The sequence below is a fragment of the Lontra canadensis genome, unplaced genomic scaffold, assembly GCF_010015895.1.
Source record: "Lontra canadensis isolate GAN:19392208 unplaced genomic scaffold, GSC_riverotter_1.0 scaffold197, whole genome shotgun sequence".
Classification (NCBI taxonomy): Eukaryota; Metazoa; Chordata; class Mammalia; order Carnivora; family Mustelidae; genus Lontra; species Lontra canadensis.
The window spans coordinates 499,390-527,105 of record NW_022631191.1 but is presented as its reverse complement, the minus strand read 5'-3'; the positions used below and the strand labels follow the sequence as shown (position 1 = coordinate 527,105).

General features: G+C 37.8%; 1 protein-coding gene across 4 annotated transcripts in view; it reads right to left on the bottom strand.

Annotated features, from left to right (window-relative positions):
- FAM120C (family with sequence similarity 120C) overlaps positions 1-27,716 on the bottom strand; it is a 110,710-nt gene that overhangs the window by 81,086 nt on the left and 1,908 nt on the right. For 3 of the 4 annotated variants that reach the window (XM_032847957.1, XM_032847958.1, XM_032847960.1), the window contains exons 2-4: positions 7,362-7,608; positions 5,369-5,451; positions 453-581 (exon numbers count right to left, since the gene is read on the bottom strand). In XM_032847957.1, coding sequence (XP_032703848.1) covers positions 453-581; positions 5,369-5,451; positions 7,362-7,608 — 459 coding nt within the window. Of the gene's footprint in view, positions 1-452; positions 582-5,368; positions 5,452-7,361; positions 7,609-20,334; positions 20,870-27,716 lie in introns of those variants that run through there. The other variant, XM_032847959.1, reaches the window with a different exon arrangement.

Below are 27,716 nucleotides of genomic sequence, written 5' to 3'. Positions count from 1 at the left end.
TAGAGCCTATATTTCATTTTTAACAATGACGTATTGATTTTTGTTTTATGTGGACCTTGTAGTCTTTTTCATTACCCATTAACCTCTACTAAGCAAAAACTTCTTTAAAGTATACATTGAAACAAATAGAAGAGAAGAAGGACATATTCTAGAGTGATAACTACAGCAAGTTGTTTGTGAGCAATGAGATTTTAAGTGGCTTTATTTTCTAAATTTTCCAGAATGAGCTTATTTAACATTGATAATTAGTGGGGAAAAGCTAAAGAACCCTTTCAGCCCAGGCCTAGTATTGTTTTCAAAGAAAACTTTAGGGCTCTGGTCTGTAAGCACGGAGAAGACAAGCAGCTACAAGGAGAGAAGGTAGGTAGCACAGAGGAAAAAAAAAATCAGATCTGCTGGTGGTACTAGTGAAGGTAAGAAAACTGGTGACTCTTAAGTAGAAGCCAACTTACCTGAGACTGTTTGAAAACATCCTTCCCAACCACATCCAGGTTTGAGGGGTCTTTGATGGAACTAACATACTCAGAAACAGCCTTGATCACCACATCACAGGGAGGAAGCACCAGCTGATGAGCTCGCACCTAGAAGAGGTAAGATACGCAAGGTACACTGACATCAGTGATGGATCACTAAGACAAAGAGTGAGGTAAGGGGCGCCTGAATGGCTCAGTGGGTTAAAGCCTCTGCCTTCGGCTGAGGCCCTGATCCCAGGGTCCTGGGATCGAGCCCCATATAGGGCTCTCTGCTCCGTGGGGAGCCTGCTTCCTCCTCTCTCTCTGCCTGCCTCTCTGCCTACTTGTGATCTCTGTCTGTCAAATAAATAAATAAAATCTTTTAAAAAAAAGAGTGAGGTAGGCCTAAGACAGAGAATTCAAACTCAGTAAATGTACTGATACATAGTTAAAATCTTTCCTTTGAAAATATTTTCCCCTGTAATTCCCAGTATACAACACTTGGAAAAGATCAAACAGTATAAAGAAAGATAACATCATATCATTTATAATCCTACTATAGAGAGAGCCACTAGTTGATGACACTGTCATAATTCATCAGTTTTCTCTCATAATACCATTTGGATGCTTCACTATTTTGCTATTAAAGGTAAGGTTTTAATTTGTAGACCAGGTTTGGATCCCGATTTGAACTAACCACAAAAAAGCCTTTTTGGGACAATCAGGAAGATCTTAAAATGGACTAGATATTAAAATGATACCAAGAAATTATCATTAATTTTGTTAAGAGTAATAATAGCATTGTGCTCATGCATGAAAATGCCCTTATGTTTTAGAGATGCATATTGTAGAATGTGTGAATCAAATGACTTGAGGTCCAGAATTTATTTTATAATACATTAGCAACAGAAACAAACAAACAAACAAAAAACCAGCAAGTATGGCTACATCTTGATAACTGTTGGAGCTAGAAGATGTTACAATAGTGACTTCCTATGCTACTATTTTCTCTATTTTTACGATGCTCGAAAATTTTTTAAATACAGGGTTTTTTTAATGCCATGATAAAAATGTAGGTATGATTTGTTGTTCACTCTCCAGTTATATAATTACAAGCTTCCTAAAATTATAATTAGTCAAAGAGTATAAACTTCTTAAAGACTTTTTATATAAAATTGGGCAAAAGGCTGTACCACTTATTCCTTCAACAAGTGTTTACTGCCTATTGTGTACTAACTAGATACTGTCATAGGCACCAAGAATAAAGCAGTGAACAAGACAGAAAGATCGCTATCCCCATGGAAGCTTAAATTGCAGTGCAGGCATGACAGGATAGGGTGAGGGGAGTCAAACAGAATAAACAAGTAAAATGCATACTGTGCTAGATGTAGATAAGTGCTATGGAGAAAATCTAAGCAGAGGATGGCCTTGGGAATTCAAGTGTGTGCATGCATGTGCACAAGCACATAATATTAAATAAGATGGTCAGGAAAGGCCTCACTGAGAGTATGACATTTGAGAAAACCTCTTAAGAGTGAGGCACAAAGCTATGTGGGAGGGAAAAGCATCCCAAGTAGAAGGAATAATAAGTACAAAGGTTCTACAAACAAAAGAAAAGAAGAGATGACATAATAACTGTAACAGAGGCCAGTCAGTACAGGACTTTGTAGGCCATGGTCACAATTGAGTGAGTGACATGAAGAGCCACTGGAGGATTTTGAATACAGAAGTAACATGATCTGAATCAGTTTTTAACCTTCACTCTTGCTGTTGTACTGAGAACAGTTTTTGGGGAGGGAAGAGTACAAACAGAAGACCAATAGTCAATAAGCTGTTCTAATAATCCAAGCAAGAAATAATGGTGCCTTGACCAGTGTAGTAGCAATGAAAATGGTGAGAAGTGGACATATATTGGAGGGAGAACTAATGGTATTTGCTGGCAGAGGAAATACAGGGTGTGAGAAAGAGAGCAAGAAGTCAAGGATGACCTATGGTTTTTAGGCTGAGCAATTAGAAGGATGAGACTGCCATTAATAAAAATGGGGAAGGCTCTGGGAGGAACACATTTAGGGGAAAGATCACAAGTTTCCACTTAGATACACTTCCTTAAGATGTTTAGTAGGCTGTTAGATATTACAATCTGGAGTTCAAGAGGGATGTTAACACTAGAGATACAGATTTAGGAGTCACCAATGGATTGGTGATACTTAAAGTCATGAGATTGGATGCTATTAATCACTAAGGCAAAATGTGTAGGGAGAACTGAGAGAAGGGACCAAGGACAGAATTCAGGGACACTCCAAACATAAGAAGTAGAGAAGAAAACAAAGAAGCAACAAAGGAAACAGTAGCAGCAGCCAGTGAAGAAGGAGGGAAACTAGAAGAGAGTGGTGTCCTTAAAGCCAAGTGAAGAACATGTTCTAAGGAAGAGGGAGTAAGCAATTGGGTCAAATGCCACTAACTGGTCAAGTAAGATGAAAACTGAAAACTGGCCATTAGATTTATTAACATCAAGGATTATGAACATCTGGACCTCATCAAGAACAATTTAAAACAGACTGCAGAAAGAATAGGGAAAATTGATAATAAACAGTTCAAGTGTAGATGATTCTCTAGAGGGTTTTGCTATAAGGGAAGGAAGAAATGTGGGCCATAGAGAAAAGGAAAGATGGAACAATAGCTTGGATGGAGGGAGTAAGGTCAAGAGCAGGATTTGCTTTATTTTTTTAAGATGGATGCATGGTTATAAATCTGATGGGAAAAATCCAATGAAGAGAGAAAAACTGATGATGCAGGAGAAAGAAGTAAGAATTGTAAAAGTGATGCCCTTCAGTTAGCAAGAGGGAATGTGATTTGGCATGTCAGTAGAGGGGTTGGCCTTAGACGGGAACATGGACAGGTCATCCACAGTTAACACAAGGCAAGCAGAACACGCAGGCACATAGATGCATGTAGGTGAGAAGATGAAAGGCTAGGAGCTTTGTAGGTGAAGTGCTGCTTCAAATGCTTCCATTTCCTCAGTGAAATGGGAGGCTAGCTCATGAGCTGACAGTGAGCAAGGAGGAGGGAGTATCAGCGGCTTGAGGAGAGAGGGAAAGGTATGAACTAGCAGAGTGAAAGAAATAGAGAAAAGTTTTATATTCACCAACTTACACCACCAGAAACATATGGGAGTATCAGTTTCAACATAGCCTCGACAGGAGCGGATAGACTCGTTTTTCAGTATCTGCCAAACTGTTAGGTTAAAAAAAATTATTTGATTTACATGTGTGATCACTAGGAAGATTTAACACCTATCTAGTCATACTATTGGCCACTATATTTCTTCTTTTGTGAACTGTCCACTTCAGTCCTTTGCTCATTATCTCATTTACTGGGGTATTAGTATTTTACTTCATAGGTTTATATGAATCCTTAAGGTATTAAGGGTATTGTCTTGAAGAGATGGTGCTGGGAAAACTGGACAGGTACATGAAGAAGAAAGAAACTTGTCCATTCTCTTACACCATACACAAAAAGAAACTCAAAATGGATTAAAGACTTAAATGTGAGACCTGAAACCATAAAAATCCTTGAAGAGGGCACAGGCAGTAATCTGTTTGACAATGGTCATAACAACATTGTTCTAGACATGACTCCTGAGGCAAGGGAAACAAAAGGAAAAATAAACTATTGGGACTACAAAATAAAAAGCTTCTGTGCAGCAAAGGAAACAATCAACAGAATGAAAAGGCAACCTATAATTGAATGGAAGAAGATATTTGCAAATGACATATATGATAAGGGGTTTATATCTAAAATATAGAACGAACTGATATAACTCAACACCCCAAAAGACAAATAATCCAATTAAAAAATGGGCAGAAGACATGAACAGAGATTTCTCCAAAGAAGACATGAAGATGGCCAACAGACACATGAAAAGATGCTCAATATCACTTATCATCAGGGAACTGCAAATCAAAACTTAACAATGAGTATCACCTCATACCTGTCAGAATGGCTGAAATCAAAAACACAATAAACAACAGGTGTTGGTGAGGATGTGGAGAAAAAGGAACCCTCCTGCACTGTTGGTGGGAATGCAAAGTGGTGCTGGCACTGTGGAGAACAGTACGGAGTTTTCTCAAAAAGTTAAAAATAGAACTGCCTTACAATCCAGTAATGGCACTACTGGGTATTACACAAAGAACATGAAAACACTAATTAAAAACTATATATGTACTCCTATGTTTATTGCAGTACTATTAACAATAGCCATATTATGGAAGCAGCCCAAGTGTCCATCAATAGATAAATGGATAAAGAAGATGTGGTATGTATGTATGTATATGTGTATGTGTATATATATGTATACATATATATATACATATATATATATATATTCAGCCATAAACAGGAATGAAATCTTGCCATTTGCAATGACATGGATGGAGCTACAGAGTATACTGCTAAGTATACACTGCTAAGTGAAATAAATCAGTCAGAGAAAAACAAATACCATATGATTTCCCTCATATGTGGAATTTAAGTAAGAAAAAAATGAACAAAGCAAAAAAAAAAAGAGAGACAAATCAAGAAACAGACTCTTAACTGTAGAGAACTGATGATTACCAGAGACAGGGATGGGTGTGGAGATGGATTAAATAGGTGATGGTTACTAAAGAGTGCACTTGTCTGGGTGAGCGCTTGATGCGTGGAATTACTGAATCACTATACTGTATACCTCAAAGTAATATAATACTGTGTGTTAACTACACTGGAAAAAGATATTAAGGGTATTGATCATAATTATAATTTCTGCATTTGAAATATTTTAAGCCTAATGAAAGGTAATTATTCTATCAAAACTCCGATGGAAAAAACCTGATATCCCCTAGGCATGGATGTATAGGCAGGAAATGGGGGCACTTTACCTTAAGTGATGCAAGGGGATGCTCTGGTCCCAAGAGGCTCCAGTGAAAAGCAGCCAGGTCCTCATCTGGAAGAATGTGGTTACCTATAAAGTACATTTGTCATTTATTGACTGTGCAAATGTTTTCATAGAACCTCCAGGCCATGAAAGGGCTTCTGGGGAAGAAAATAATCAAATAATTCACAGAGGTGTAGATTCTCAATGTAATATCTATAGTATCTATGTGTTGATTACTTACTATGTATCACATGCATTATATGTTTTATTATTGTAATAACCATGCCTAAGAGTATTATTATCCCCATTTTACAGATAAGGAAACAGAGGTTCAAACAAGTTTGGTGACATAGCCCAAAGTAGCTTGGTTAATAAGTGCCCCCACCAGGATAAGAAGCAAGCTCTAAAGCCCATGCTATTATCTATCATCTAGTCATTCTGCCTTTTATAATAGCACCCACAATTACTGACTGCCTACTAAGTGCTCGGCATTTTATACGTCTCATTTCATTTAATTCTGTCAATAACACAATGAGGTATACTATTCCATTTCACAGATGAAGAAATTGAAACCAGGGAGGTGTGACTTCAGCGATTTGTCATAGGCCTAATTCTATGATTTGTGCTGACTCCATTAGATGTGCCAAACTCAAATCCTTTGGGATTATAAGCAGAGGTTACACCTGAGACAATATATTAACCTTCATGTTGTAGGTACTTAGAAAGCCACCTGAAAACATAATCAAGTCTTGGGGTGCTTGGGTGGCTCAGGTGGTTAACTGGTCCAGTTGGACAGGTGGTCCAACTCTTGGTTTCAGTTCAGGTCATGATCTCAGGATCCTGGGCCTGAGCCCCATATCAGGTTCTGCGTTCTGCAGAAGTCTGCTTTAAGATTCTCTCTCCCAGGGGTGCCTGGGTGGCTCAGTGGGTTAAGCCTCTGCCTTCAGCTCAGGTCATGATCCCAGGGTCCTGGGATCGAGCCCCGTATCGGGCTCTCTGCTCCGCAGAGAGCCTGCTTTCTCCTCTCTCTCTGCCTGCCTCTCTGCCTACTTGTGATCTCTGTCTGTCAAATAAATAAAATCTTAAAAAAAAAAATTCTCTCTCCCTCTCCTGCTGCCCCTCCCCCACCTGCATTTTTTCTCTCTCAAATAAATAGATAAATCTTTTTAAAAAAATAACCAACTCTCTGGAGTTTACTTTAAAAAAAAAAAGATTTTATTTATTTATTTGGCAGACAGAGATCATAGGTAGGCAGAGAGACAGGCAGAGAGAGAGAAGGAAGCAGTCTCCCTGCTGAGCAGAGAGCCCGATGTGGGGCTCGATCCCAGGACCCTGGGATCATGACCTGAGCTGAAGGCAGAGGCTTTAACCCACTGAGCCACCCAGGTGCCCCTGGAGTTTACTTTTAAATGCATCTTTAAAAGATAAATTGATGGACGGCTAGAATGGACAGATATATGGTAAAGCAAGTATAGGAAAATGTTAATGGCAGAATACAGGTGGTAGATATAGGATATATAGGATTTTCACTACCAAATTCTTTCAATTTTGCTGTGTATTTGGAAATTCTTATAATACAATGTTAGCACAAGAGAAAAAGAAAAAAAAACATATACAACAATTTGTGTTCTTCATCTAAATTGAGAAAGCAGGAAAGAAATGCTAATGCTCTGAATAGGTAACCAAAACTATCTGGGGCTAGTAAAACATTTGGCCTAAGACAGTACTCTGTATAAAATGTTATGGAATGTAAGAAAAAAAGTTTTACAGAAATCAAAATAATTTTCTAGGATGTCCTATATTAAATTCATAAGACAAACATGCTGAGTTTCTAATAAGCAGCCCAAAAGCCTGCTGGTTTTTCCCCAGTACAGTGTTTAGCATGCGGACTTTAAAAAGATAAATTCAATTATGACAGGCTAAATTGCTGGTCTTCATGTCTTAACATTGGAACAGGAAACTTCACCAATCACTGGAGCCTGTTCTTGGATACCTACCTAGCAGTGCAGCAAATATGGGAAAATTCATTCGTTTCAAGCCCAGCTGCTTGGCTACCTCCTGCATCAGGAACTGATTGGTAGTGAGATTCTTCCCATTCCAGCTTAGCTTCAGAGCATGGGAACTGTAGTAAGAAGGAATATTGTAGAGAGCATACTCGGAATCATGGGCAAGAAGGCCATGGAAGCCATTTTCCCTGAAAAAAGCCACCACTTCCAAATGGTGGTCTTCAAGGCTCTGAAAGACCTAGGAGGGAAGAAGAGAGGAACATGTCATGTAACAGAAACTGACTATATTTGGTTAGAGTCCAGAAAGTTAGTAACAAAATTTTGTAGTTGAAATTTAAGATCACTCTTGAGATCTAAGATCGCGGCTGAACACAATACTCAACAACATCAAAAGTGTCTCCCAGATTCAAACTTGATTATTCCTACTATAAACAAAGATAGTATTATCTATGTTTTCATTGAGATGCCCAGTGCTTTCATGAAACTGTGGTGTGAGGCATTTCAAGAAAATACTGAAATTAACATGGTATATATTACTTAAGTTTCTGCTGCACACAGTAACAGAAGGAATCTTTGTTGGAAAGATAATAAAGCTATTATTTATTGCTCATCACCTTCTATATGCCACACATACCTTACCTACATTATCTCATTGTCAGAACAACCAAGAATAAGGTAGGTATGGATGAAAAAACTTACATGTAGAAATAGACACAGACAGGTTAAATTAACATAGTTAGATTCTAAGTTCATCTAACTTTTTTTTTTTTAATCTTACACCTTTCCAAAAAATCCTTGCTTGTGGGTACCTGGGTGGCTCAGTTGTTTAAGCCTCTGACTCTTGGTTTTGGCTCAGCTCATGATCTCATGGATGGTGAGATGGAGCCCCAGGTTGGGCTCCATGCTCAGCAGGGAATCCGCTTGAAAAGTCTCGCCCTCTGCCCCTCCCCCAACTCCCGGGGTGGAGGTGGGGGGCTGCTGCACTGTCTCTCTAAAATAAATAAATAAACCTTTAAAAAAATCCTTTCTTGCTTTTTTAGGAACATCTTAGACCACAGAGCACTTCCAGCAGGTAGAGGTCAGAAACGTCACCCCATTTTGGAAATGGGAAAACTAAGTCTATGAGAGGTTGGCTGCCCCTAAAGCTGCATAATGAATGAGAGTACACAGGATTCAAACTCACGCTGTTCCGAATCCAGAATGCACTTATTTCTACCGTACCAGGCTTCTTCCTAGAGAACATTATTTTTCATGTAACAGAGGCAGACCCTTAAATGCCCTTCCGGTGTATGCCTCTATCCCTGCACTTAGAACATACTGAGATAATCTACATACTGGTTATACCTTGCTAACTTCCTTGACTACAGAGACTTAATTTATCTCTTTATTCCTGATTCCAACATAAAACCTGGAGCATAACAATATGAGTAATAATGGTTAACAGATACTGAATACATACTATGTGCTAAGCAGCATTCCAAGTACTCTGCATTCATTAACTCATTTAATATTCAATCTTATAAGGCCATATCTATTATTATCATCTCCATTTTTACATTGCTATTCCTAAGGTCGCATGGCCAGAAGGAACAAAGCCTGGATTTTGACTCTCGAACCTATGGACCTAAATATTTTTGCTGAACTCAACTAACCTATTTTATTTTCACTTAAATTACAAAATAATGGTAGTTTTCTGCAACCTGACTGGAGTTGCAATGCATAAAGCTTCTGCTAGGCTATGGGAAGAGACTAGTCACAGCAGATAGTCATGTCACACATTAAGTCCACAAGGGGAGGGTCACTGATAAGCAGATAGCACACAACGTGTGTACATGTTTGTTTTCTAAGCAAAGGAACCAAAAATCCTTACTTTGTGCGGCAACATATTTACACCTAGAGTTATGATGAACTCCAATTGAGTCAGAGTAGGAGTACAGTTTATGCTGTCCACGGGTGCTAGTTTGTTCCAGCATACCTCTCATACAAGTCACTCACTGAGCATTCATCTGTACCAGGAGTAGTACTAAGTATGGTACCTTCCATCTCTTCATCACAATCAGACCAAGTAGGTGTTACAAGTCCCATCTTACAGATGAGGAAACTGAGGCTCAGAGAAGCAACGTGCCTTGCTCAGGGCCACGGAGCATTCCAAATGTCCATCGACAGAAAAAATGGTTAAACAAAATATGGCATAACCATACAAGGGAATATTATTTAGCTATAAAAAGGAATGAAGTACTGATTCATGCTACAACATCAATGAACTTAAAAACAATATTGAGTGCAAGAAGCCAGACAAAAAGGCCATGTATTATATGATTCCTTTTATATGAATTTTCCAGAATAGAAAAATCCACTGAGAGGGAAAAATAGATTAGTGGTTTCTAGGGACTGGGGGAAAAGGGAAATGAAGAATGACTGCTAGAAGGTACTGAGTTTCCTTTTGGGGTGTTAAGAATGTTCTGGAATTAGACAGTGATCATAGCTGCACAACTCTGTGACTACAACTTATACACCTTAGAAATGGTAAATTTTGGGGTGCCCAAGTGTCTCAGTTGGTTGAGTGGCAGACTCTCGATTTCAGCTCAGGTCATGACCACAGGATCCTGGGATCAAGCCCTGAGTCAAGCTCTGCACTCAGTGGAAGTCTGCTTAAGGATTCTTTCTCTCCCTCTACCCCTCCTCCCACTCAACTGTGCATTCTCTCTAAGTAAATCTTTTTTTTTCTAAGTAAATCTTTTTTAAAAATGGTAAATTTTATGGTATTATGTGAATTATATTCCAATTACTAAAAAGCAGAACTAGAATTCAAATTCAACTGTCTACAAAGCCCAGGCTCCCTAAATCTCACTTTTAAAACGTATGGAAAATTTTAAACACACAAAGGTAAAGGAAATACCATAACGAATTTCTATGATACCATTATCCTGTTTCAACCACTATCAATGTTAAGTCATTGTTTCATCTACTACGCTGCCCTTTTGTTCTGGCATTTTTTTTTAAGATTTTATTTATTTATTTGTCAGAGAGAGAGAGAGAGAGAGAGGGAGAGAGAGTGATCGAGCACAGGCAGACAGAGTGGCAGGCAGAAGGAGAAGCAGGCTCCCTGCCGAGCAAGGAGCCCGATGTGGGACTCAATCCCAGGCTGCTGGGATCATGACCTGAGCCAAAGGCAGCCGCCCAACCAACTGAGCCACCCAGGCGTCCCTGTTCTGGCATCTTTAAATGCACTTTTTAAGTCATGACTAAAAAAACCACATAAAATTCACCATCTGAACCATTTTTAAGTGTTCAATAGTGTTAGATTTAATAACACTGTTGTGAAACACATCTCCAAAACTTTTTAATCTTGCAAATCTGAAACTCTATACCCATTAAACAACTCCCGATTTTCACCTCTCCCCCAGCTCCTGGCAACCACCCTTCTACTTTCTATGAATTTCACTACTTTAGATACCTCATATAAGTGGAATCATACAGTATTTGTCTTTTTATGACTGACTTTTTTCACTCAACATAATGTCCTTCAAATTCATTCACACTATAGTATGTGACAGGTTTTCTTTTTAAGGCTGAATAATTTTCCATTCTATGTACACACCACAATTTCTTCCCCTGTTAATCAATGGACTTATGGGTTACTTCCACTTCTTGGCTATTATGACTAACACTGCTGTAAACATAGATGTGAAAAATATCTCTTCAAAATCCTGTTTTCAGGGGTGCCTGTGTGGCTCAGTGATTAAGCATCTGCCTTCAGCTCAGGTCATGATTCCGGGGTCCTGGGATCGGGCCCCACATGGGGCTCCCTGCTCAGCGGGAAGCCTGCTTCTCCCTCCCCCACTCCTCCTGCTCATGTTTCCTCTCTCACTGTCTCTCTCTCTGTCAAATAAATAAATAAATAAATAAATCTTTAAAAAACAAAACAAAATCCTGTTTTCAGTTCTTTTGGGTAAATACTCAGAAGTGGAATTGCTGAATCACATAGTAGTTTCATTTTTAAATTTTAAAAAGAACTTCCATATTGCTTTTCATAGAGGTTGCTTGATTTTATATTCCCACCAACAATGCACAAGGTTCTAACCTCTCCACAACCTCACCAAAACTTCTTTTCCTTTCTTTTTTATAGTAGCAATCCTAATGAGTATGAGGTGAGGTCTCATTTTCATTTGCATTTCTCTGATAGTTAGTGATGCTGAACATCTTTTCGTATGATTGTTGGTCATTTCTGGCATAGTTTCAAGCAAATTCCAGATATCAAATCACCTATAAATACTTCTTTATCTGTAACAGATGAAGAGTTAAAAAAGAACACACAAAACTATCATTTCACCAAAATTAACAAGTTTTTTAATTTCTTAATATCCAGTTCCTACTCTATTTTCCAAGATTACCTTAAAAATGTCTTTTGACAGCTGGTTTGTTCAAATCAGGATCCCAGTAAGGTCCACATGCTGCACTTGGTTGATATGGCTTCTAAGTATCTTAATTTTAACAGATGCCCCTGCCGTTATTAAATGCCATTTACCTGTTGCAAAAACCATAACTCACTTTTTAAATTACAAAGATAATATGGATTATTCTACAGATGGTGTTGAGATAACCGGACATTTGTTTGAGAACAATAAGATAGATCCATTCCTCACATTTTAACTAGGATAACCATAAAAATAATAGAAGATTTCATGGGGATTTTTCAAAAATATAATTTCACAGTGAGGAAAATTTATGTATAAGAGAAAACCCAGTAAGAGTAAAGATGAAGATCAATCCTCTTGACTAAATAAAAATAAAACATTTCTGTTTGGGAAAAGCCAAAGTAAGTAAACTCAAAAGACAATTGACAAACTGCAAAAAACCCTGTATAGAGGGTTAATTTCTCTAATTTCTCTAATAGAAAAGAAAAAACTAACAACACAAGAAAACAGTTCACACACACAAAAATGAAAAAACAAATTGATTGTAAGCATATAAGAAGATGATCAAATTCACTTGTGATAAGAAGGGAAAATTAAAACAATACTGAAAGATGATATTTCAACTATAACATTACCAAATATTATACTGGTGAGGGAAACAGGCACACACAAATATTGAAGGTAGGCATGTAAATGATATAATCTCTATGGAGAAAAATTTGGCAAGATCTGTCAAAATTACAAATGCACATATCCTTTGACCCAGTAATTTTGCTTCTATGGAATGATCTTTTAGATATGTAAAGTACTTGGAACAACACAAGTGCTTAGGTATTGGCAAGAGCACTGCAACTGTACAAGTATTCATTATAGTATTATTATAATAGCTGAAAACTGGAAAAAATCTAACTGCCCATCAATAAGAGACTAGTTATTTAAGTTATTACATATACATACAACGGAATAGGGTGGAACCATAAAATATAAGCACAAAACTTTTATGTACTCACATGGAAAAATCATGATATAGTAAATAGAAAAGCAAAATACAAATTATGTATCGTATGCTATTTTTTGAAATGTATATTTATGGTGTGTGTACAAGTAGTTTTAAGTATTTGCTCTCATAGGCATACTAACTTTGGAATAATACACAACTAACTGATTATATTGGTCAACTCTGGAGAAAAGAATCTAGTGACTATGGACAGGGGTGAAAGGGAGATTTTAATCAAATATCCTTTTGTACCTTTTGAATATTTATAATGTGAATTGCAATACTTAATACAAAAGATAAATTACAACTGAATAAAAAAATATACTCCAGACAAAAAAAATAAAAAATACAGAAAGGTATATGGTGAAAAGTAATATAGGGATGCATCAGAGATATTGTGGGTTCAGTTCCAGCACACTGCAATAAAGCAAGTATCTCAATAAAGCAAGCCAAATGAATTTTTTAGTTTCCCAGTGCATATAAGTTATGTTTACACTATACTGTAGTCTACTAAGTGCGCAACAGCATTATGTCTCCAAGTATATTCCTTAGTTTAAAAATCCTTTATTGTTAAAAAATACTAACAATCATCTGAACTACAAGTCATAATAATTTTGGTGGAGCAGGGTTTTGCCTCGATGTTCATGGCTGCTGGCTGATCAGGGTGGTGGATGCTGAAGGCTGGGGTGGCTGTGGCAATTTCTAAAGACAGTAATGAAGTTTGTCACACAGACTGACTCTTCCTTTCAGGAATATTTCTCTGTAGCACCTGGTGCCATTTGATAGCATTTTACCCACAGTAAAATTTCTTTCAAAAGTGGAGTCGATCCCTCAAATCCTGCCACTGCTTATCAACTAAGTTTATGTAATATTCTAAACCACTTGTTGTCATTGCAACAATCGTCCCAGCATCTTCACCAGGAGCACATTCCATCTCAAGAAACTACTTTCTGTGCTCATCTATAAGAGAGAACTCCTCACCCATTCATTTTATTATGAGATTGCAGCAATTTAGTCACACGTTCAGGTTTCACCTCTAATTCCAGTTCTCTTACATTTTCTACCATATCTGCAAAGTACTTCCTCTGTTGGTTTTGAATACCTCAAAGTCATCCATGAGGGTTGGAATCAACTTATTCTGAACTCTCAATAATGTTGATATGTTGACTTCTTCCCATGAATCATATTTCTTAAAGGCATCTAGTATTCCAGATGGCATCTAATATCCTAGATGTCAATTCTTCCTAGAAGATTTTCAGTTTACTCTGCCCAGATCCATCAGAGGAATCACTACCTATGGCAGCTATAGCCTTACAAAATTTCTTAAATAACAAGACTTGAAAATTGAAATTATTCTTTAATTCATGGGCTGCAGAATGGGTGCTGTGTTAGAAAGCATGAAAACAACATTAATTTGGTGTATATCTCCATCAGAGCTCTTGGGTAACCAGGTACACCGTCAATGGGCAGTCATATTTTGAAAGGATTCTTTTTCTGAGCAGTAGGTCTCACCTATGGGCTTAAAATAGTCAGTGAACCATGTTATAAACAGATGTGGTGTCATCCAGGCGTTGTTCTTCCATTTATAGAGCACAGGCAAAGTATATTTACCATAATTCTTAAGGGCCCTAGGATTTTCAGAATGGTAAATGAGCACTGGCTTCACCTTAAAGTTACCAGCCGCATTTGCCCCTAACAAGTTAGCCTGTCCTTTGTAGATTTGAAGCCAGGCATTGACTTCTCCTCTCTAGCTACGAAAGTCCTAGATGGCTTGTTTTTCCAATAGAAGGCTATTTCACTTACATGGAAAACCTGTTTAATGTAGCCTCCTTCAAGGAATACCTTAGCTAGATCTTCTGGATGACTTGCTGCAGCTTCTACATCAGCACTTGCTACTTTACCATACAGTTTTATGTTCTGGAGATGAATTCTTTCCTTAAAGATTACGAACCAACCTCTACTAGCTTCAAACTTCTCTTCTGTAGCTTCTTAGAATTAAGGAGAGTTAGGGTCTTCCTCTGGATTAGGCTTTGACTTAAGGGGATGTTGGAGCTAGCTTGATTCAGCAAATGCTGTTGGAAAAATGGTACCAACAGACTTGATGCAGGGTTGTCAGAAATCTCCAATTTGTAAAAAAAAAAAAAAATGCAGTGTCTGAAATGCAATAAAGCAAAGGGCAATAAAATGAGGTATGCCTGTAGTCCTTTTACCCCCATTCACTAAAGGTAATAATTATTTCAGGTCTCTCCTCTGAGAAGTATGATTAAGTAGATCTAGGGCTAGGCTGGGAATATATTTCTTAGACCATTTTATTGAGGTATGATTGACATACAAATAGCTGTACATAATTAATGTATATAATTCAAGTTTAGAGATAAGAATCATCACCATGGTCTATGCCATAAACATACCCATAACCCCCAGAAGTTTCTTCCTGCCCTCTTATTTTTTGTGATAAAAGCACTTAAAATAAGATTTACTGTCTTAGCAAAGTTCTAAGTAACTTATTAATCATGAGCACTATGCTATACAGATCTCTAGGACTCATTTGTCTTCTATAACCAAAACTTTGCACCCTTTGACTAATACTTCCCTGATACTCCTTCCTGACAGCTCCTGGCCACCACCATTCTACTCTCTGCGTCTGTGAGTGACAATTTTAGATTCCTCATATAAGTGGTATCATGAAGGACTTGTCCTTCTGTGTCTGGCTTATTTCACTTAGCATGACGTCCTCCAGGTTATCCATGTTGTCCCAAATGGCAGGATTTCCTTTTGTGAGGCTGAATAATATTCTACTGTCTGTATAAACCATATTTTCTCTATTTATTCATCCAACAATGAACACTTAGGTTACTTTCAAGAACCCCAGGTGATTGCCATGATGAGGCAAGTTGAAGAAACAGTGCTCTCTAGTCAGATCACACCGCGTGGCAATTTATTTTTTCGCAAAATATCTAGACTTATCTGATGGCAATTAAATCCTGACCAGGGAAAGGAAGAAGCCTTCTGGCCACAATGCTCCTCAGAATAGCTGAGTACCCTGGCTCCATTTCCATGTGTGATGACTGCTACCACCTGTAAGCAGACTGACTTCCAGTTCCTGGCTCAAACTGATTCAGTTATTTGTTAACCTTGCAATTTTTCAAGAGACTAAAATGATTTAGGTGAGTTTAAACAACATACCCAAAATACTTAGAAAAGAAGCACACTTGAACTTTAAAGAAAGTAAGAATTGAGATTCTGAACAATTGCCTATAGCTTTTAATTGCTAGCTCACTCTTCAGTACAACAAATACGAATTGAAGGCCTTCTAAGTGCCAGAATGCAGACGGCACAGAGTAAGACACTTAATATACATGTTAAGAAGTTATTACCACAGGATGCCATGGAAACATAGAGGAAAGGGACTTAACCAGTCAATGAGGCAATGCTATCCAGAGGATGCAACACTTTTATTTATAAAACTCAAGGGAAAACAACTCTCTGAGAAAAGTTTAATGTCTCATTTCACTTTGTAAGTCAAGGGGAGGGGTGGATTATGTTTAAGTCCACTTGAGCAATAGAAATATGGACAGTTTACATTTCAGCTGCAAGGCCTTTGTGCCTTGGAGTCTAACTACTGAAAAAAGGGAGACCAAAACTACTATTGAAACAAATTTTCATCACTACATACTGTGTAGCCCAGCAACTGGTAAGAGACCAAACTGAGAGTCATGAAGCTAAAGAATATAGAACTCAAAAGTAAGAACAGCAGCAATTAAAAAAAGAAAAAACAATTTAAGGCAACATCAACAACTGGCCTTCTCTCCTGACTGCAGTAATCTCAACTATCTACATACACATGCATTGTATAATCTTTGCCATTAAATATCTCCATCAGACGAGAGATAGAACACTGATCCAATGTTGGTAAAGGCTATTAAGGTACTAGTTTTAATTTGCAAATACCCAATATTAGTAACCTCAATTACTATGAAGCTTTGTGGTTCATTTGGGGGCTAGAGACTCTACTTTGAGAGTAACTTCTACCATTGGAAGATATAGCAGGAATTTCAGTATCTAGTGGATCTTTGCTTAAATTCCAGCGATGGGTAAGTCATGGGCAAGTCACTTAGCTTCTTCATCTATAAAGTCGAGATTTTGCAAATTCCTGATTTTAAGACTTAGAAATTACTACTCATAAATTATTGAACACTACATCTGAAACTAATGATGTACTGTAAGTTGGCTAATTGAATTTAAATAAAAAAGACTTAGAAATTATATAAAATACCTTACATGTAGGATCTGAAAAAGTGGTTATAAAATAAATTATAGTCTGTTTATTTTGCAGAGATGAAGCCTATAGTATGTACTACTCTCTGTAGGTCCTGAGAAATCATTTGAGACAAGTAGATACCAATATAGGCTACCTGTTCTGCCCAAAGCAAATTTTAATGATTGAGAAATCAGAAAGCCTGTTACAAAAATAGAAAAAGTTCATTATTACATTTGTGTGTATGTGATTTATTCTCCTTTAACTTGGAACAGGAGGTCTGATGCCTTTCTTACATACCAAGAGTTCAATGTTAGGTCTTATATTTTTGCGTTAAGATGTGCAGTAAAGAATTTAGCCTTTGGGGGTGCCTGGGTGGCTCAGTGGGTTAAAGCCTCTGTCTTCAGCTCAGGTCATGATTCCAGAGTCCTGGGATCAAGCCCCGCATCGGGCTCTCTGCTCATCGGGGAGCCTGCTTCCTCCTCTCTCTGCCTGCTTCTCTGCCTGCTTGTGATCTCTGTCTGTCAAATAAATAAATAAAATCTTTTAAAAAAGAGAATTTAGCCTTTGGTCCCTTCATTGGGAATGATTAATTTTATCCTATTTCATAATGGAAAACAGCTGTTTAGAAATGCAGGCATTTTTTTTTAAGATTTTATTTATTTATTTGTCAGAGAGAGAGAGAGAGAGAGAGAGAGAGCACAGGCAGATAGAGTGGCAGGCAGAGGCAGAGCGAGAAGCAGGCTCCCTGCTGAGCAAGGAGCCCGATGTGGGACTCGATCCCAGGACTCGGGGATCATGACCTGAGCCGAAGGCAGCCGCTTAACCAACTGAGCCACCCAGGCGTCCCAAGAAATGCAGGCATTTCTTAACAGACATTTTACACAGTGCTTTTTTATATATTTAGGATAACAACTCCCAAGATATTTGTAGAATTCTGGTATTCCAATGATATCGTGCTTCATTTTCAGTACCATCGTACAGTAATTCAGTATCACCATTGCAGCTCTTCTTTCACACCATGAACATTAATTGAGAAAGGCTAACTGAACAATATTAGTTCCTTTTCATAAAATATAATACCAGAGAGCCTTTCCTGGAATGCAAAAGACAATTCCGCAATTTTGGGGATATAGTTCAGGCCATCACTTTCATTTCTTGGAAACGAATTTCAGCACAGTAAAGAAGCCAGTTTATCACCCGCCAAATGAGTTTCCCAAAGGCATAATTTTGCTAGGAATGAGCAAATACAACCATGCATTTGTGAAGCTACTTTTGAATAAATCTGCTTTTATTCAGAGGGCCTAGATGAGTTGCAATGTCAACCAAACGGATCAAATATTTTATTTCAATCTTTGCTAATGCACTGAATGGCCTTTGGATGCCAAACAAGTCCCCCCTGCCCCGCCTTTTTTTCCAGTATCTTTGCTACCATGCCTCAACTAAGCCAATCAATCTATATATAATAGGTCAGATTTCCATAACGTCTAGCATCTAATAAATCAAAGTATTCAACAGTGTTTGGTGTAAACCACAATGTTAACCACTAGATCCTGACATGATTTATTTTGAACATTTCCGCACAAAAATGGAATCCCTAAGAAGTGACACAATGAAAAGCTTTAAGTCCTCATAAAGTATTTCTGCTTCAGATTGAAGTATTCTGAGCCCAAGATTAACACTACTATTTGCAGAAGCACTATCTGTAGTTATAATTTTGACCAACCTATACTAAAAATTTCAAGACTTTCCTCAACACACAAAATCCAGGTTTTTCTGAATGTACCCATCACAGACTCCAAGTCCAAAAGAGTCAGATTCCACCAAAATTCTTAACACATAAATTTTATCTAGGTGCAGTTGTTCTCAAACTTTCGGGTGCATCAAAATCAGCTAGAGGGCTTGTTAAAACAGACTGACAAGCCCCATATTCAGTTTCTGACTCAGTAGGTCTAAACCAGGGCCCAAGAATCTGCATTTCCAGTTTCCAGATGATACAGTACTGTTGGTCAGGGACCATACTTTGAGAACTATTAGCTAGGCACATAGTTAAGTGTATAGGTATTTGGGTAGTGTTTAGATCTCTTGTAACTAGCTGCAATTTAAAACTTCACAAAACTTCTTGACCCAATTTGTCCTAAACGCGTTCAGCCACCAATCTTTAACATCCTAAGCAACAGTATTTCCTATCTTTACAAATGATTGTTTATGATGTAATTTCTGCTGTACTCAACAGACAACTTTTTTCTTAAACCACCACCTATGAAAGACTTTCAAGCCCTGGCAAATTCTTCATTCACTATATAAATGCAATTCATAGCAGTATCACTTATTCTGTTTGTATTCCAAAACACAACCTATTGAAATTCCAAGCCCCTTAAAACCTCTTTTTGTTTCAGGACTCCTCATTTTTATACTAGTCATGCTTCTTACAATGGTTTATTTTAAAACGGTCTCTTAAACTGCAGTATTTCAACATCTACATTTTATTTAGATTTAATATAGAGGAATATGTGACCTTCTTCAGTTGATACTGTCAGCTTTTTGATTTGAGAGAGAGGCAGAGAGAGAGAGAGAGAGAGAGAGACAGAGAGAGAAGACGATGCCTCAAGCCCGATGACTGCTTCTTGCCTTAGGGCATAAAATATATGTAGACTTAAGTGTATTCTTTGTGATGTAAGAGTGCCTAGAAGATGGACTGGTCTATTCTTATAGCTCTGGTTCAGATGCTTTGGGTGTGCTAAGAAATATTCGATAGACCAAATTTAAGCCTTACATAGTGACCTTATATGAAGATTTATCTGTAAAAATTGTCCTGCTTATAGACATGCCTGCCTATGTGCAAACTGGCAAAAGGAAGTTTCCCAAAGTTGAAAGATACCTTGGTTAAGAATTTGAAGCATATTTTAGTGTTTTAAAAATTTCATTAGTTATCTAACAAAGCAACCCTTCATTCTTTCAACCAATGCTTTTTGCAGCTTGGTATGTGTCCAAATACTGTGTAAGGAGATGCAAAGATGAATGAAATATGGTCCCTTCCATCAAGTCACCTGCATATAACAGATAATCACAATGTATTACAGTATAAGCCAATGGAAATATGTAAAGAGTACTATGGGAACACAGGAGGGACTGAAATTAATACAAACTAACACATATGTAAAGTATGTTCCCATACATTATAACCAGTAGTTTTCTTGACTGTCCTGGGAAACATGGTATTACTTCCTTATCCATTTTATAAATGAAGACCTTCAAAATGAAATAATAAATTACCCAATATCCAACTAGTGACCTGAATCCAAGTCTCTGGACTTCAACTCATTTGCTCTTTTCACTACAGCACAAATCCCTTGTCACTGAATTAGAAGAAAAAATTGTGATTTTTAAATATGTGACCTTCTTGTATAATTTTTTGTCAATTTTCATAGATGTGGGTACAAGAAATATTTCACGCTTACCAAAACTACTATAAAAAAGTACAAGCACAGCAATCAATGGTGTTTTCATTATCTATGTAACAAATTACCCCCAAAACTTAGTGGCTTAATAAAACATTTATTATCTCATAGTATCTGTGGGCATGGCTTAACTGGGTCCTCTGGCTCAGGCTGCAATCTGGGTATTAGCAGGTCTGCAGTCATCTCAAGGCTCAACTGGGGAGGATCCGCTTCCAAGCTCACTCACTTGGCTGTTGGCAGGATTCAGTTTCTTGCAGGTTGTTGGACTGAGGGCCTCAGTTCCTCACTGGCTGTTAGTTGGAGGCTGCCCTCAGTTTCTTGTCATGTGGGCCTCTCCATAGGGCAGTTCACAACATGGCAGCTTGCTTCATCAGAGTGATCAAGCAAGAAAAGCCAGAGAGAGAAAAAGAGAGTGCAAACAAGATGGAAGTCACAGTGTTTTTTTTTTTTATAACCTCATCTTGAAAGTGACATCTGATCACTGCTTCAGTCTGCTCATTAGAAACTAGTCACTAGGGGGGCGTCTGGGTGGCTTAGTCAGTTAAGCTTCTGCCTTCAACTCAGATCATGATCCCAGGGTCCTGGGATGGAGCCCCACATTGGGCTCCCTGCTCTGTGGGGAGTCTGCTTCCCCCTCTCCCTATGTCCCACCCCCCGCCCCGCTCATGCTGTCTTCAATAAATTTTTTTTTTTTTTTTTTTTAAGAAACAAGTCATTAGGTCCAGCACACGCACAAGGGATAGGGGGCGATAACACAAGAATGTGAATACCAGGAGGTGAGGAACATTGGGAGCCAATGTTAGAAGTTTGCTATCATGAATGGCAAGAGGCACTTGGTCACTGTGTCAGGGAGACACCATGGAACAGTAGAGATTCCAATAAATGAAGACCATGTGGCTAAGCAAAAGGGTGCAATCAATGTTGCCAAAGGATCTGACATTTCACAAGTGGTTGGAAAGTCAGACTTTTCTGTAACATTTCACAATTTTTTAAAATACTGGCAACAAATTCTCATTTTTTAAAAAAGAAATGTATTCATATAATACAGGTTAAATAGAGGGAAGTGAAAAATTATTCAACTAGATGATGCCTTAATATTCAGTCCAAACCTGCTGCTTGATTTCAGATTCTGATAAACACTACTGGTCAACAAAAATCAATGAAGTTCTTTTAAGAAATATGTGGGCCTATCAGCTGACAGTCTGCCATCTTTGCCATAACCTTTGTAATTTCCCTCATGGTACAGGTAAAAAGGCAAGGGTTTTGGTGTCTGGTATGCATGTCCTGGTTCTGCCACTTCCATTGACCATGTTATTGGGCCTATGACAAGGGTCAGAGAAATGATCCTCAGGGCTCATACTATATTTTTGTACTTGTCTCCCCTACCAGACAACACTGTCCTGGAGAGAGACAGAGAGAGAATCTCCCTGACATCAACACTCCCTTATCTCACTTCCCTGTTTCATTTTCCTCCATAGCACTTACTATACCACCTAAAACACTATGTATTCTTTTTATCTTGTTTATTGTTTGTCCTTCCCATTAGAATGTAAAGTTCATAAGATCACAAATCCATTTTGTTCACTACTTTATCTTCACAATCTTGAACTGCGCCTGGCATACAGTAGAAGCCCAATAAATACTCGTTGACTGAATGAATTCCATTGTTCATAGTACTTAGATACAGGGTCTCCCAAAAAGTAGATGCTCAAAAAAATGTTACTTGAAGTGAAAACCACTCACTGTCCTGGTAAGAGAAATGCGGTGAAATGAGGCCAGAGAATGGCAGGCAGATTATGAAGGACCCTGCGTGCCATGCCATGTCAATCTCAAAACATGAAAGTAAAATGAAACTTGTTCAACTTAATTGGCATATAAGATACTTTGTGCGAATAGCTGCTGGCATTTATACAGCGTTTACTATGTGCCAGGTAATGTTATAAGCACTAATGTTAAATCATTTAAGACTTAAAACGAAGTGTGTGATGCAGGTATTATTACTACCCTTATCTTCCAGATGAGGAAACGAAGGCACAGAGAGGTTGATTTGCCTAAGTTTACATACCTAGTAGGTAGAAGAACAAGGACTTAGACCCACACAGTCTGGTTCCAATGCTCTTAGCCATTATGCTACAGAAACTAAATATAAAGAAACTAAATATAGGAAACATGTTCTGAAAAAGTTTAATTTAAAATGCAACTATACGGTTTTACAGTATGTTAAAGATGAAGGATTTTGGTGTCAAAAATATTTAGGTTTGTATCTCAGCTCAATCATGTTCTAGCAATGCAATCTCAGGCCAGTAGCTATGCTGAGTCTGTTTTTATTTTAGTCATAAAAATGGAGATTAATACATATCCTGAGTGGTGGTTATGAGGATTAAATGGCATAATGAATGTATATAAGGTATCCAGCCCATGTGGTTGCTATTATTACTACCACTAAGAGGGACTTTATTCTATAAATATATTGCTAAGCAGCTACCAAACTTAGTTAACAGAGTTTTTTAATTCCATTTGGAATTTAAGTTGACTTACATGGAATTAATATATAACATCATGAAACACTGATTCTAAATTCTTCCTTATCTGACCTTTAAAGGTCTCTATAGTCAGTCAATCAACTATAATTTCACTCTCTCCCAAAAACCATTATTGTATACAATGTGTCAAGCCCTGGAAGCAAATCCCTGCCCTCTTGGAATTCAATTAAAAGAGAATTATATACAAACTCTAGGTTATAAAATAAGTAAGTTTTGGGGATGTAATATACCACATGGGAAAAAAAAGAATTATATGTGATATGAAAATACTATGAAAGAGAAAAAAATGAGAGGTTAAAGAGCATTTGGGCAGCATATCATTCATGTTGGCTGGGAAAGATGCATAGTGATAATTTTTGAACAATCTGCAGGAATTTTCTATGTAAGGGTGAGAGTAACATAGGCAAAGCACTAGGTGAGCACACCGTAAGCCTAGGAAACTAAAAAGTTTAGGATGGTTGGGACACTCCAAAGGCTGGAACAGGTGTGGGCAGAGGTAAGCACCAAATAAGGCTGGACAGAGTTTGGAATCAGACTGGAAAAGGCCCTGTCTGCCATGCTGAGAAGTCTGGACTTGGGAGGGTAGGCAAAAAGCAGCCAGTGGGTATCTTTGAGCACACAACGAAGTCAGCTTTGGTCTTCAGGATGGTATCCCTGACAGCAATGGTTTAAGGGACTATAGTCCAGAAAATGGCAGAGAAAAAGTTAAGCTATTTTCATGGTTCAGATAAGAAATGATGCAGCTTGGAATAAGGCAATGGGAGTGGAACTGGCTGGATGCTGGAGACATTTTTAAGACAGAAGTGACAGGACCAGGTAACCAACTGAATATGGGAAGTGACAGGAGAGTAAAGAATTAAAGACTCCATCATCTCTGGCTTGAAATAGATAAAAGACAATGTTCAAACAAAAAGAGAATACTGGGAATATAACAAGTTCTCGGGGAAAATAATGAGCTCCATCTTGAATATTTTTAAGGTTAAAAGACCTGTAACACATTGAGTAGTAGAGCTGAAAAGGTTATGTCAAAAGCTCATGAGGCAGTTTGGGTGCAGAGAAAGAGCTACAGGAATCATCAAAATATAGTTAATATTTAAAACCATAATAATGGTAAGATTGCTCAGGAAATGAATATAGAAGAATATGACTAGGACAGAAGCCTTGAGAGCACTGAGGCTTAAGAAAGTAGGTGAAGGAGAAGGAGCAACTTAGGAAAGGAGAAAGAACTTGAGACTTATAAAGAGAATGAGAAGTGTGCAGCATTATGAAATCCAAGGAAGGCAATTCAAGGAAAGGATGGCTCAATAGTGTCAATTATCTCAGAAGACCAAAAAAGGTTAAGAGTGGAAATGGATGTGGCAGCGTGAGAATGGTGACATCAGATATCAAGCGGCAACAGGCTAGAGAATGGGAATTAATAGTCTTCTTTGTTCATGAATAATGGTTAAAAGGGAAGAATGGGATAAGAATAATGGCTTAAGGGAATGACAAAGTAAAGGCAAAGTTTTTGTTGTTTAAAGGTTACTTGTTTATGCTGTAAGTGCAAGAACCAGAGGGAGAGACTGAAAATTTAAAAAAGGAAGAGACTGCTGTGACTCACTCACTTGGCACTTAGCTTACACATGTGCTTTATATTGATAGTACTATACATTTAGCAACGCTGGCACAAACTAAGTGCTCAACAAGTTGACTTCTTATTATTTTTCTTCGTGTATTTATGCATATTATCTGGTCAATAAAAGTGTACAATCTTACACAAGAATATACAAAAAGAAGGAAACAGTGTGGTGGAATTGTGGAAAGGGACTTTGAGCAACAGACCCAGAACAAGAACATTTATCCAGCACTTAGCAGTATACAGACCAAAGAAAAATCATTTCACCTCTTTGCACCTCAGTTATTCAACTGTTAAAAATGGGAAGAATACTGTGCATTCTTGCAAGCTTGTAAGGAATAAATGAGATATTTAAGAAGCACTTTATGTACAACTTGGTGCTCAAGTAGTAATAATAATTATTATAATCATTTTTCCTACCATTAGAGCACCTAGAAGTGTCCCTGACTTTTCAGAATGTGTCTATAACTAAGGGTAAATAAATAACCCAGAAGTACAGCAGCCATTGCTCTACTGTATTTCAGAGAATGAAAGCATAAAATGACATCAGCTTTTGGTCAGACTTTTCAAAACTTTGATCGTTCTTGTACCACCAACATGATTTCTGCCACATCCAAGTACTGCAACTTAATACTCTTCTTTAAATCAACTCGTTTTTAATGGTCCCATTCTAAAGAATTATAACTGTGAAGTGGTGGGTTTGATGTCTTCTCTTTTTTTTTCTAATGTACATTAACTATTAAAACAAAACATTCATCCCCAGAACCACCCGAGTCATCTCCCAAACTACAATCTAAAACTGCTTTTGGCTGCTCTACTTTTCAGACCCTTAAGAAGAGAACAGGTCAGTATACTTAATTTTCCTGCCATTAACAATTGCCACTACAAAGGTTTGCAGAACATACTAAAGAAACCAACCAAATGACAAAGTTTATGCCAATAATATACGCTGAATCTTCTCATGGGAAGTCTTACTTTGTCTAAAGCTAAATGGACAACCTAGCAATTTATCTTTTATTTAATCCCTCAACCTTTACTTTCTCAATTACAAATGAAAATGAGATTAGGAATAAAGCCCAATTTTATGGCCTAGGCTGAAGAACAAAACCAAGGGGAGGAAAAATAAAGTAGTGGGTTTTGTTCTGAAGCACTTAGCAGTTCAGCTGAAAGAAATGGTGGCCATGCAGATCATCCAAAGTGAAAAACTGCTATCTTCAAGATAGTGGAACACTCCTCTATAAAGGCAAACCATGATCAGTTATCAACCAATACTTTTTAAATCTATACTATAAACCAGGAAGCTCTCCGTCACTCCAACAATAAAAATCACCAACCAGAACGAGGAAAGAGAACTTCATTCACTGAGAACAACTACAGATACTTTACAAATATGATTTTAGAGCCAGTCTTAAATCCACTCTATTAAGACCCACACTATGCATTTTTAAAAAGTTACTCCCTACAATCCACTCTCTTAGAGTTATTGACCTATTCATTCAGGGGTAAAAAAAACTGTATCCTAAACCTAAAATATTCAGGACATTATGGAGAATATGAAAAGATCAAAGAATCTGTTTACAATCTAGCACAGGGAATAAGATTTATATATTCCTCAAATGGTTGTTCTCAGGATCGTTGGGAATTTTTCCCCCAATACTGTATTATGAAAAACTTAATAGGACAAAGTTGAAATTTTGCAGTGAGCACACAAACACCCACCACTGAGATTCTACTATTTTCACTATACTTGGTTTATCAATCCATCTTATTAGGATGAACTTCTGGGATTTTACAAATGAGACTGTGTAAAAGAGAATTTTGGTAGGCCATAGTAAGGCTGCTTCTCAAAACTTTTGATTGATAGGGTGCATGAACAAAAAAAGTTTGGAAACCACAAATCCACACTCAGTGTTTAACTCTCCTGCCAACCTACAGTCAAAATCCATTCAGATCTCATGGCTGGCCATTTATGTTTCCACACCCTTGTCCACTACCTGAACTATATCCTTCCCAGCCCTCTTTCAAGGCTCAGCCCAATCTGTGAAGCCTTTCCCAGCTTTCAAACCTTCATTCAGAATTAACCATGCCCCCTGTAGGGGCCATATTTTTCATCAATTGCAATTAGCTCACAGTATCTACAACTTGGTTTTGTCTTTTACTAAACTGACCTCTGTAAGTACTGAGATTCCCTTTTTTACGTCTGAATCCTCGGCAACAGGCATGGTACCTAGCCTACAGCAAGCAATAAATGAATATAAATAAATGACTCAGACCTGTCTTTACCAGGAACCAGGGAAGATTTTAGGTGAGTATGGGAAGGATCTAATAATCACATTGGCACTTTAGATTTGTCTTAGAGCACTGTTAAGATCATGAGCTCTGGAGTCAGACTGCCCCGGCATGAATCCTGGAATTTCAGCTCTGCCGTTTATTGCTGGGTGACTTTGGGCAACTTTCTAAACCTCCTGTGCCTTAGTTTCTTATTTGGAAAACAGAGATAATACTGCTTCACAGGTTATTGTGAGGATCAAATGAAATAATTTTGTTGTTAAAGCACACAGATTAGCGCCTGGCACATATAGTCAGTCACTGTCACCAGCAACCAGGTTAACAGTGACACTGAGGTAAAAAGTCCTTAAAGCTTGGGTGGCAGCAATGAAAACAAAGTAAAAAGAATCCTTATGAATGAAGAATCTGTTGAAAAATGTTCAGTCAGGAAGGCAAACGAATGTTGTATTTTTTTGCTACTTTGTTTGAGATAGCTCTTTACTAAAAATTTTGTTATTAAAAACAGCTATAATCTATCCAATCCAGGCACAGATTTGATAATGTGCACAAGGAGTTCTAGCATGAATGGACTGTAGTCACAAACTCTATGACCACTGCAAGCTTCTTGATGCAGGTCTTCCAGTCTCTCAGATGAGATTTTTTTCCTCCACATTACTCCACCCAGGACCATTTCTTTATGATTCTCACAATTCCCTGTCCTGTCTTCCAATTGTGACCACATACCCAAGAGCCTTGGTTGGAAAATGGGTTTGAGGTTTTGTCCTA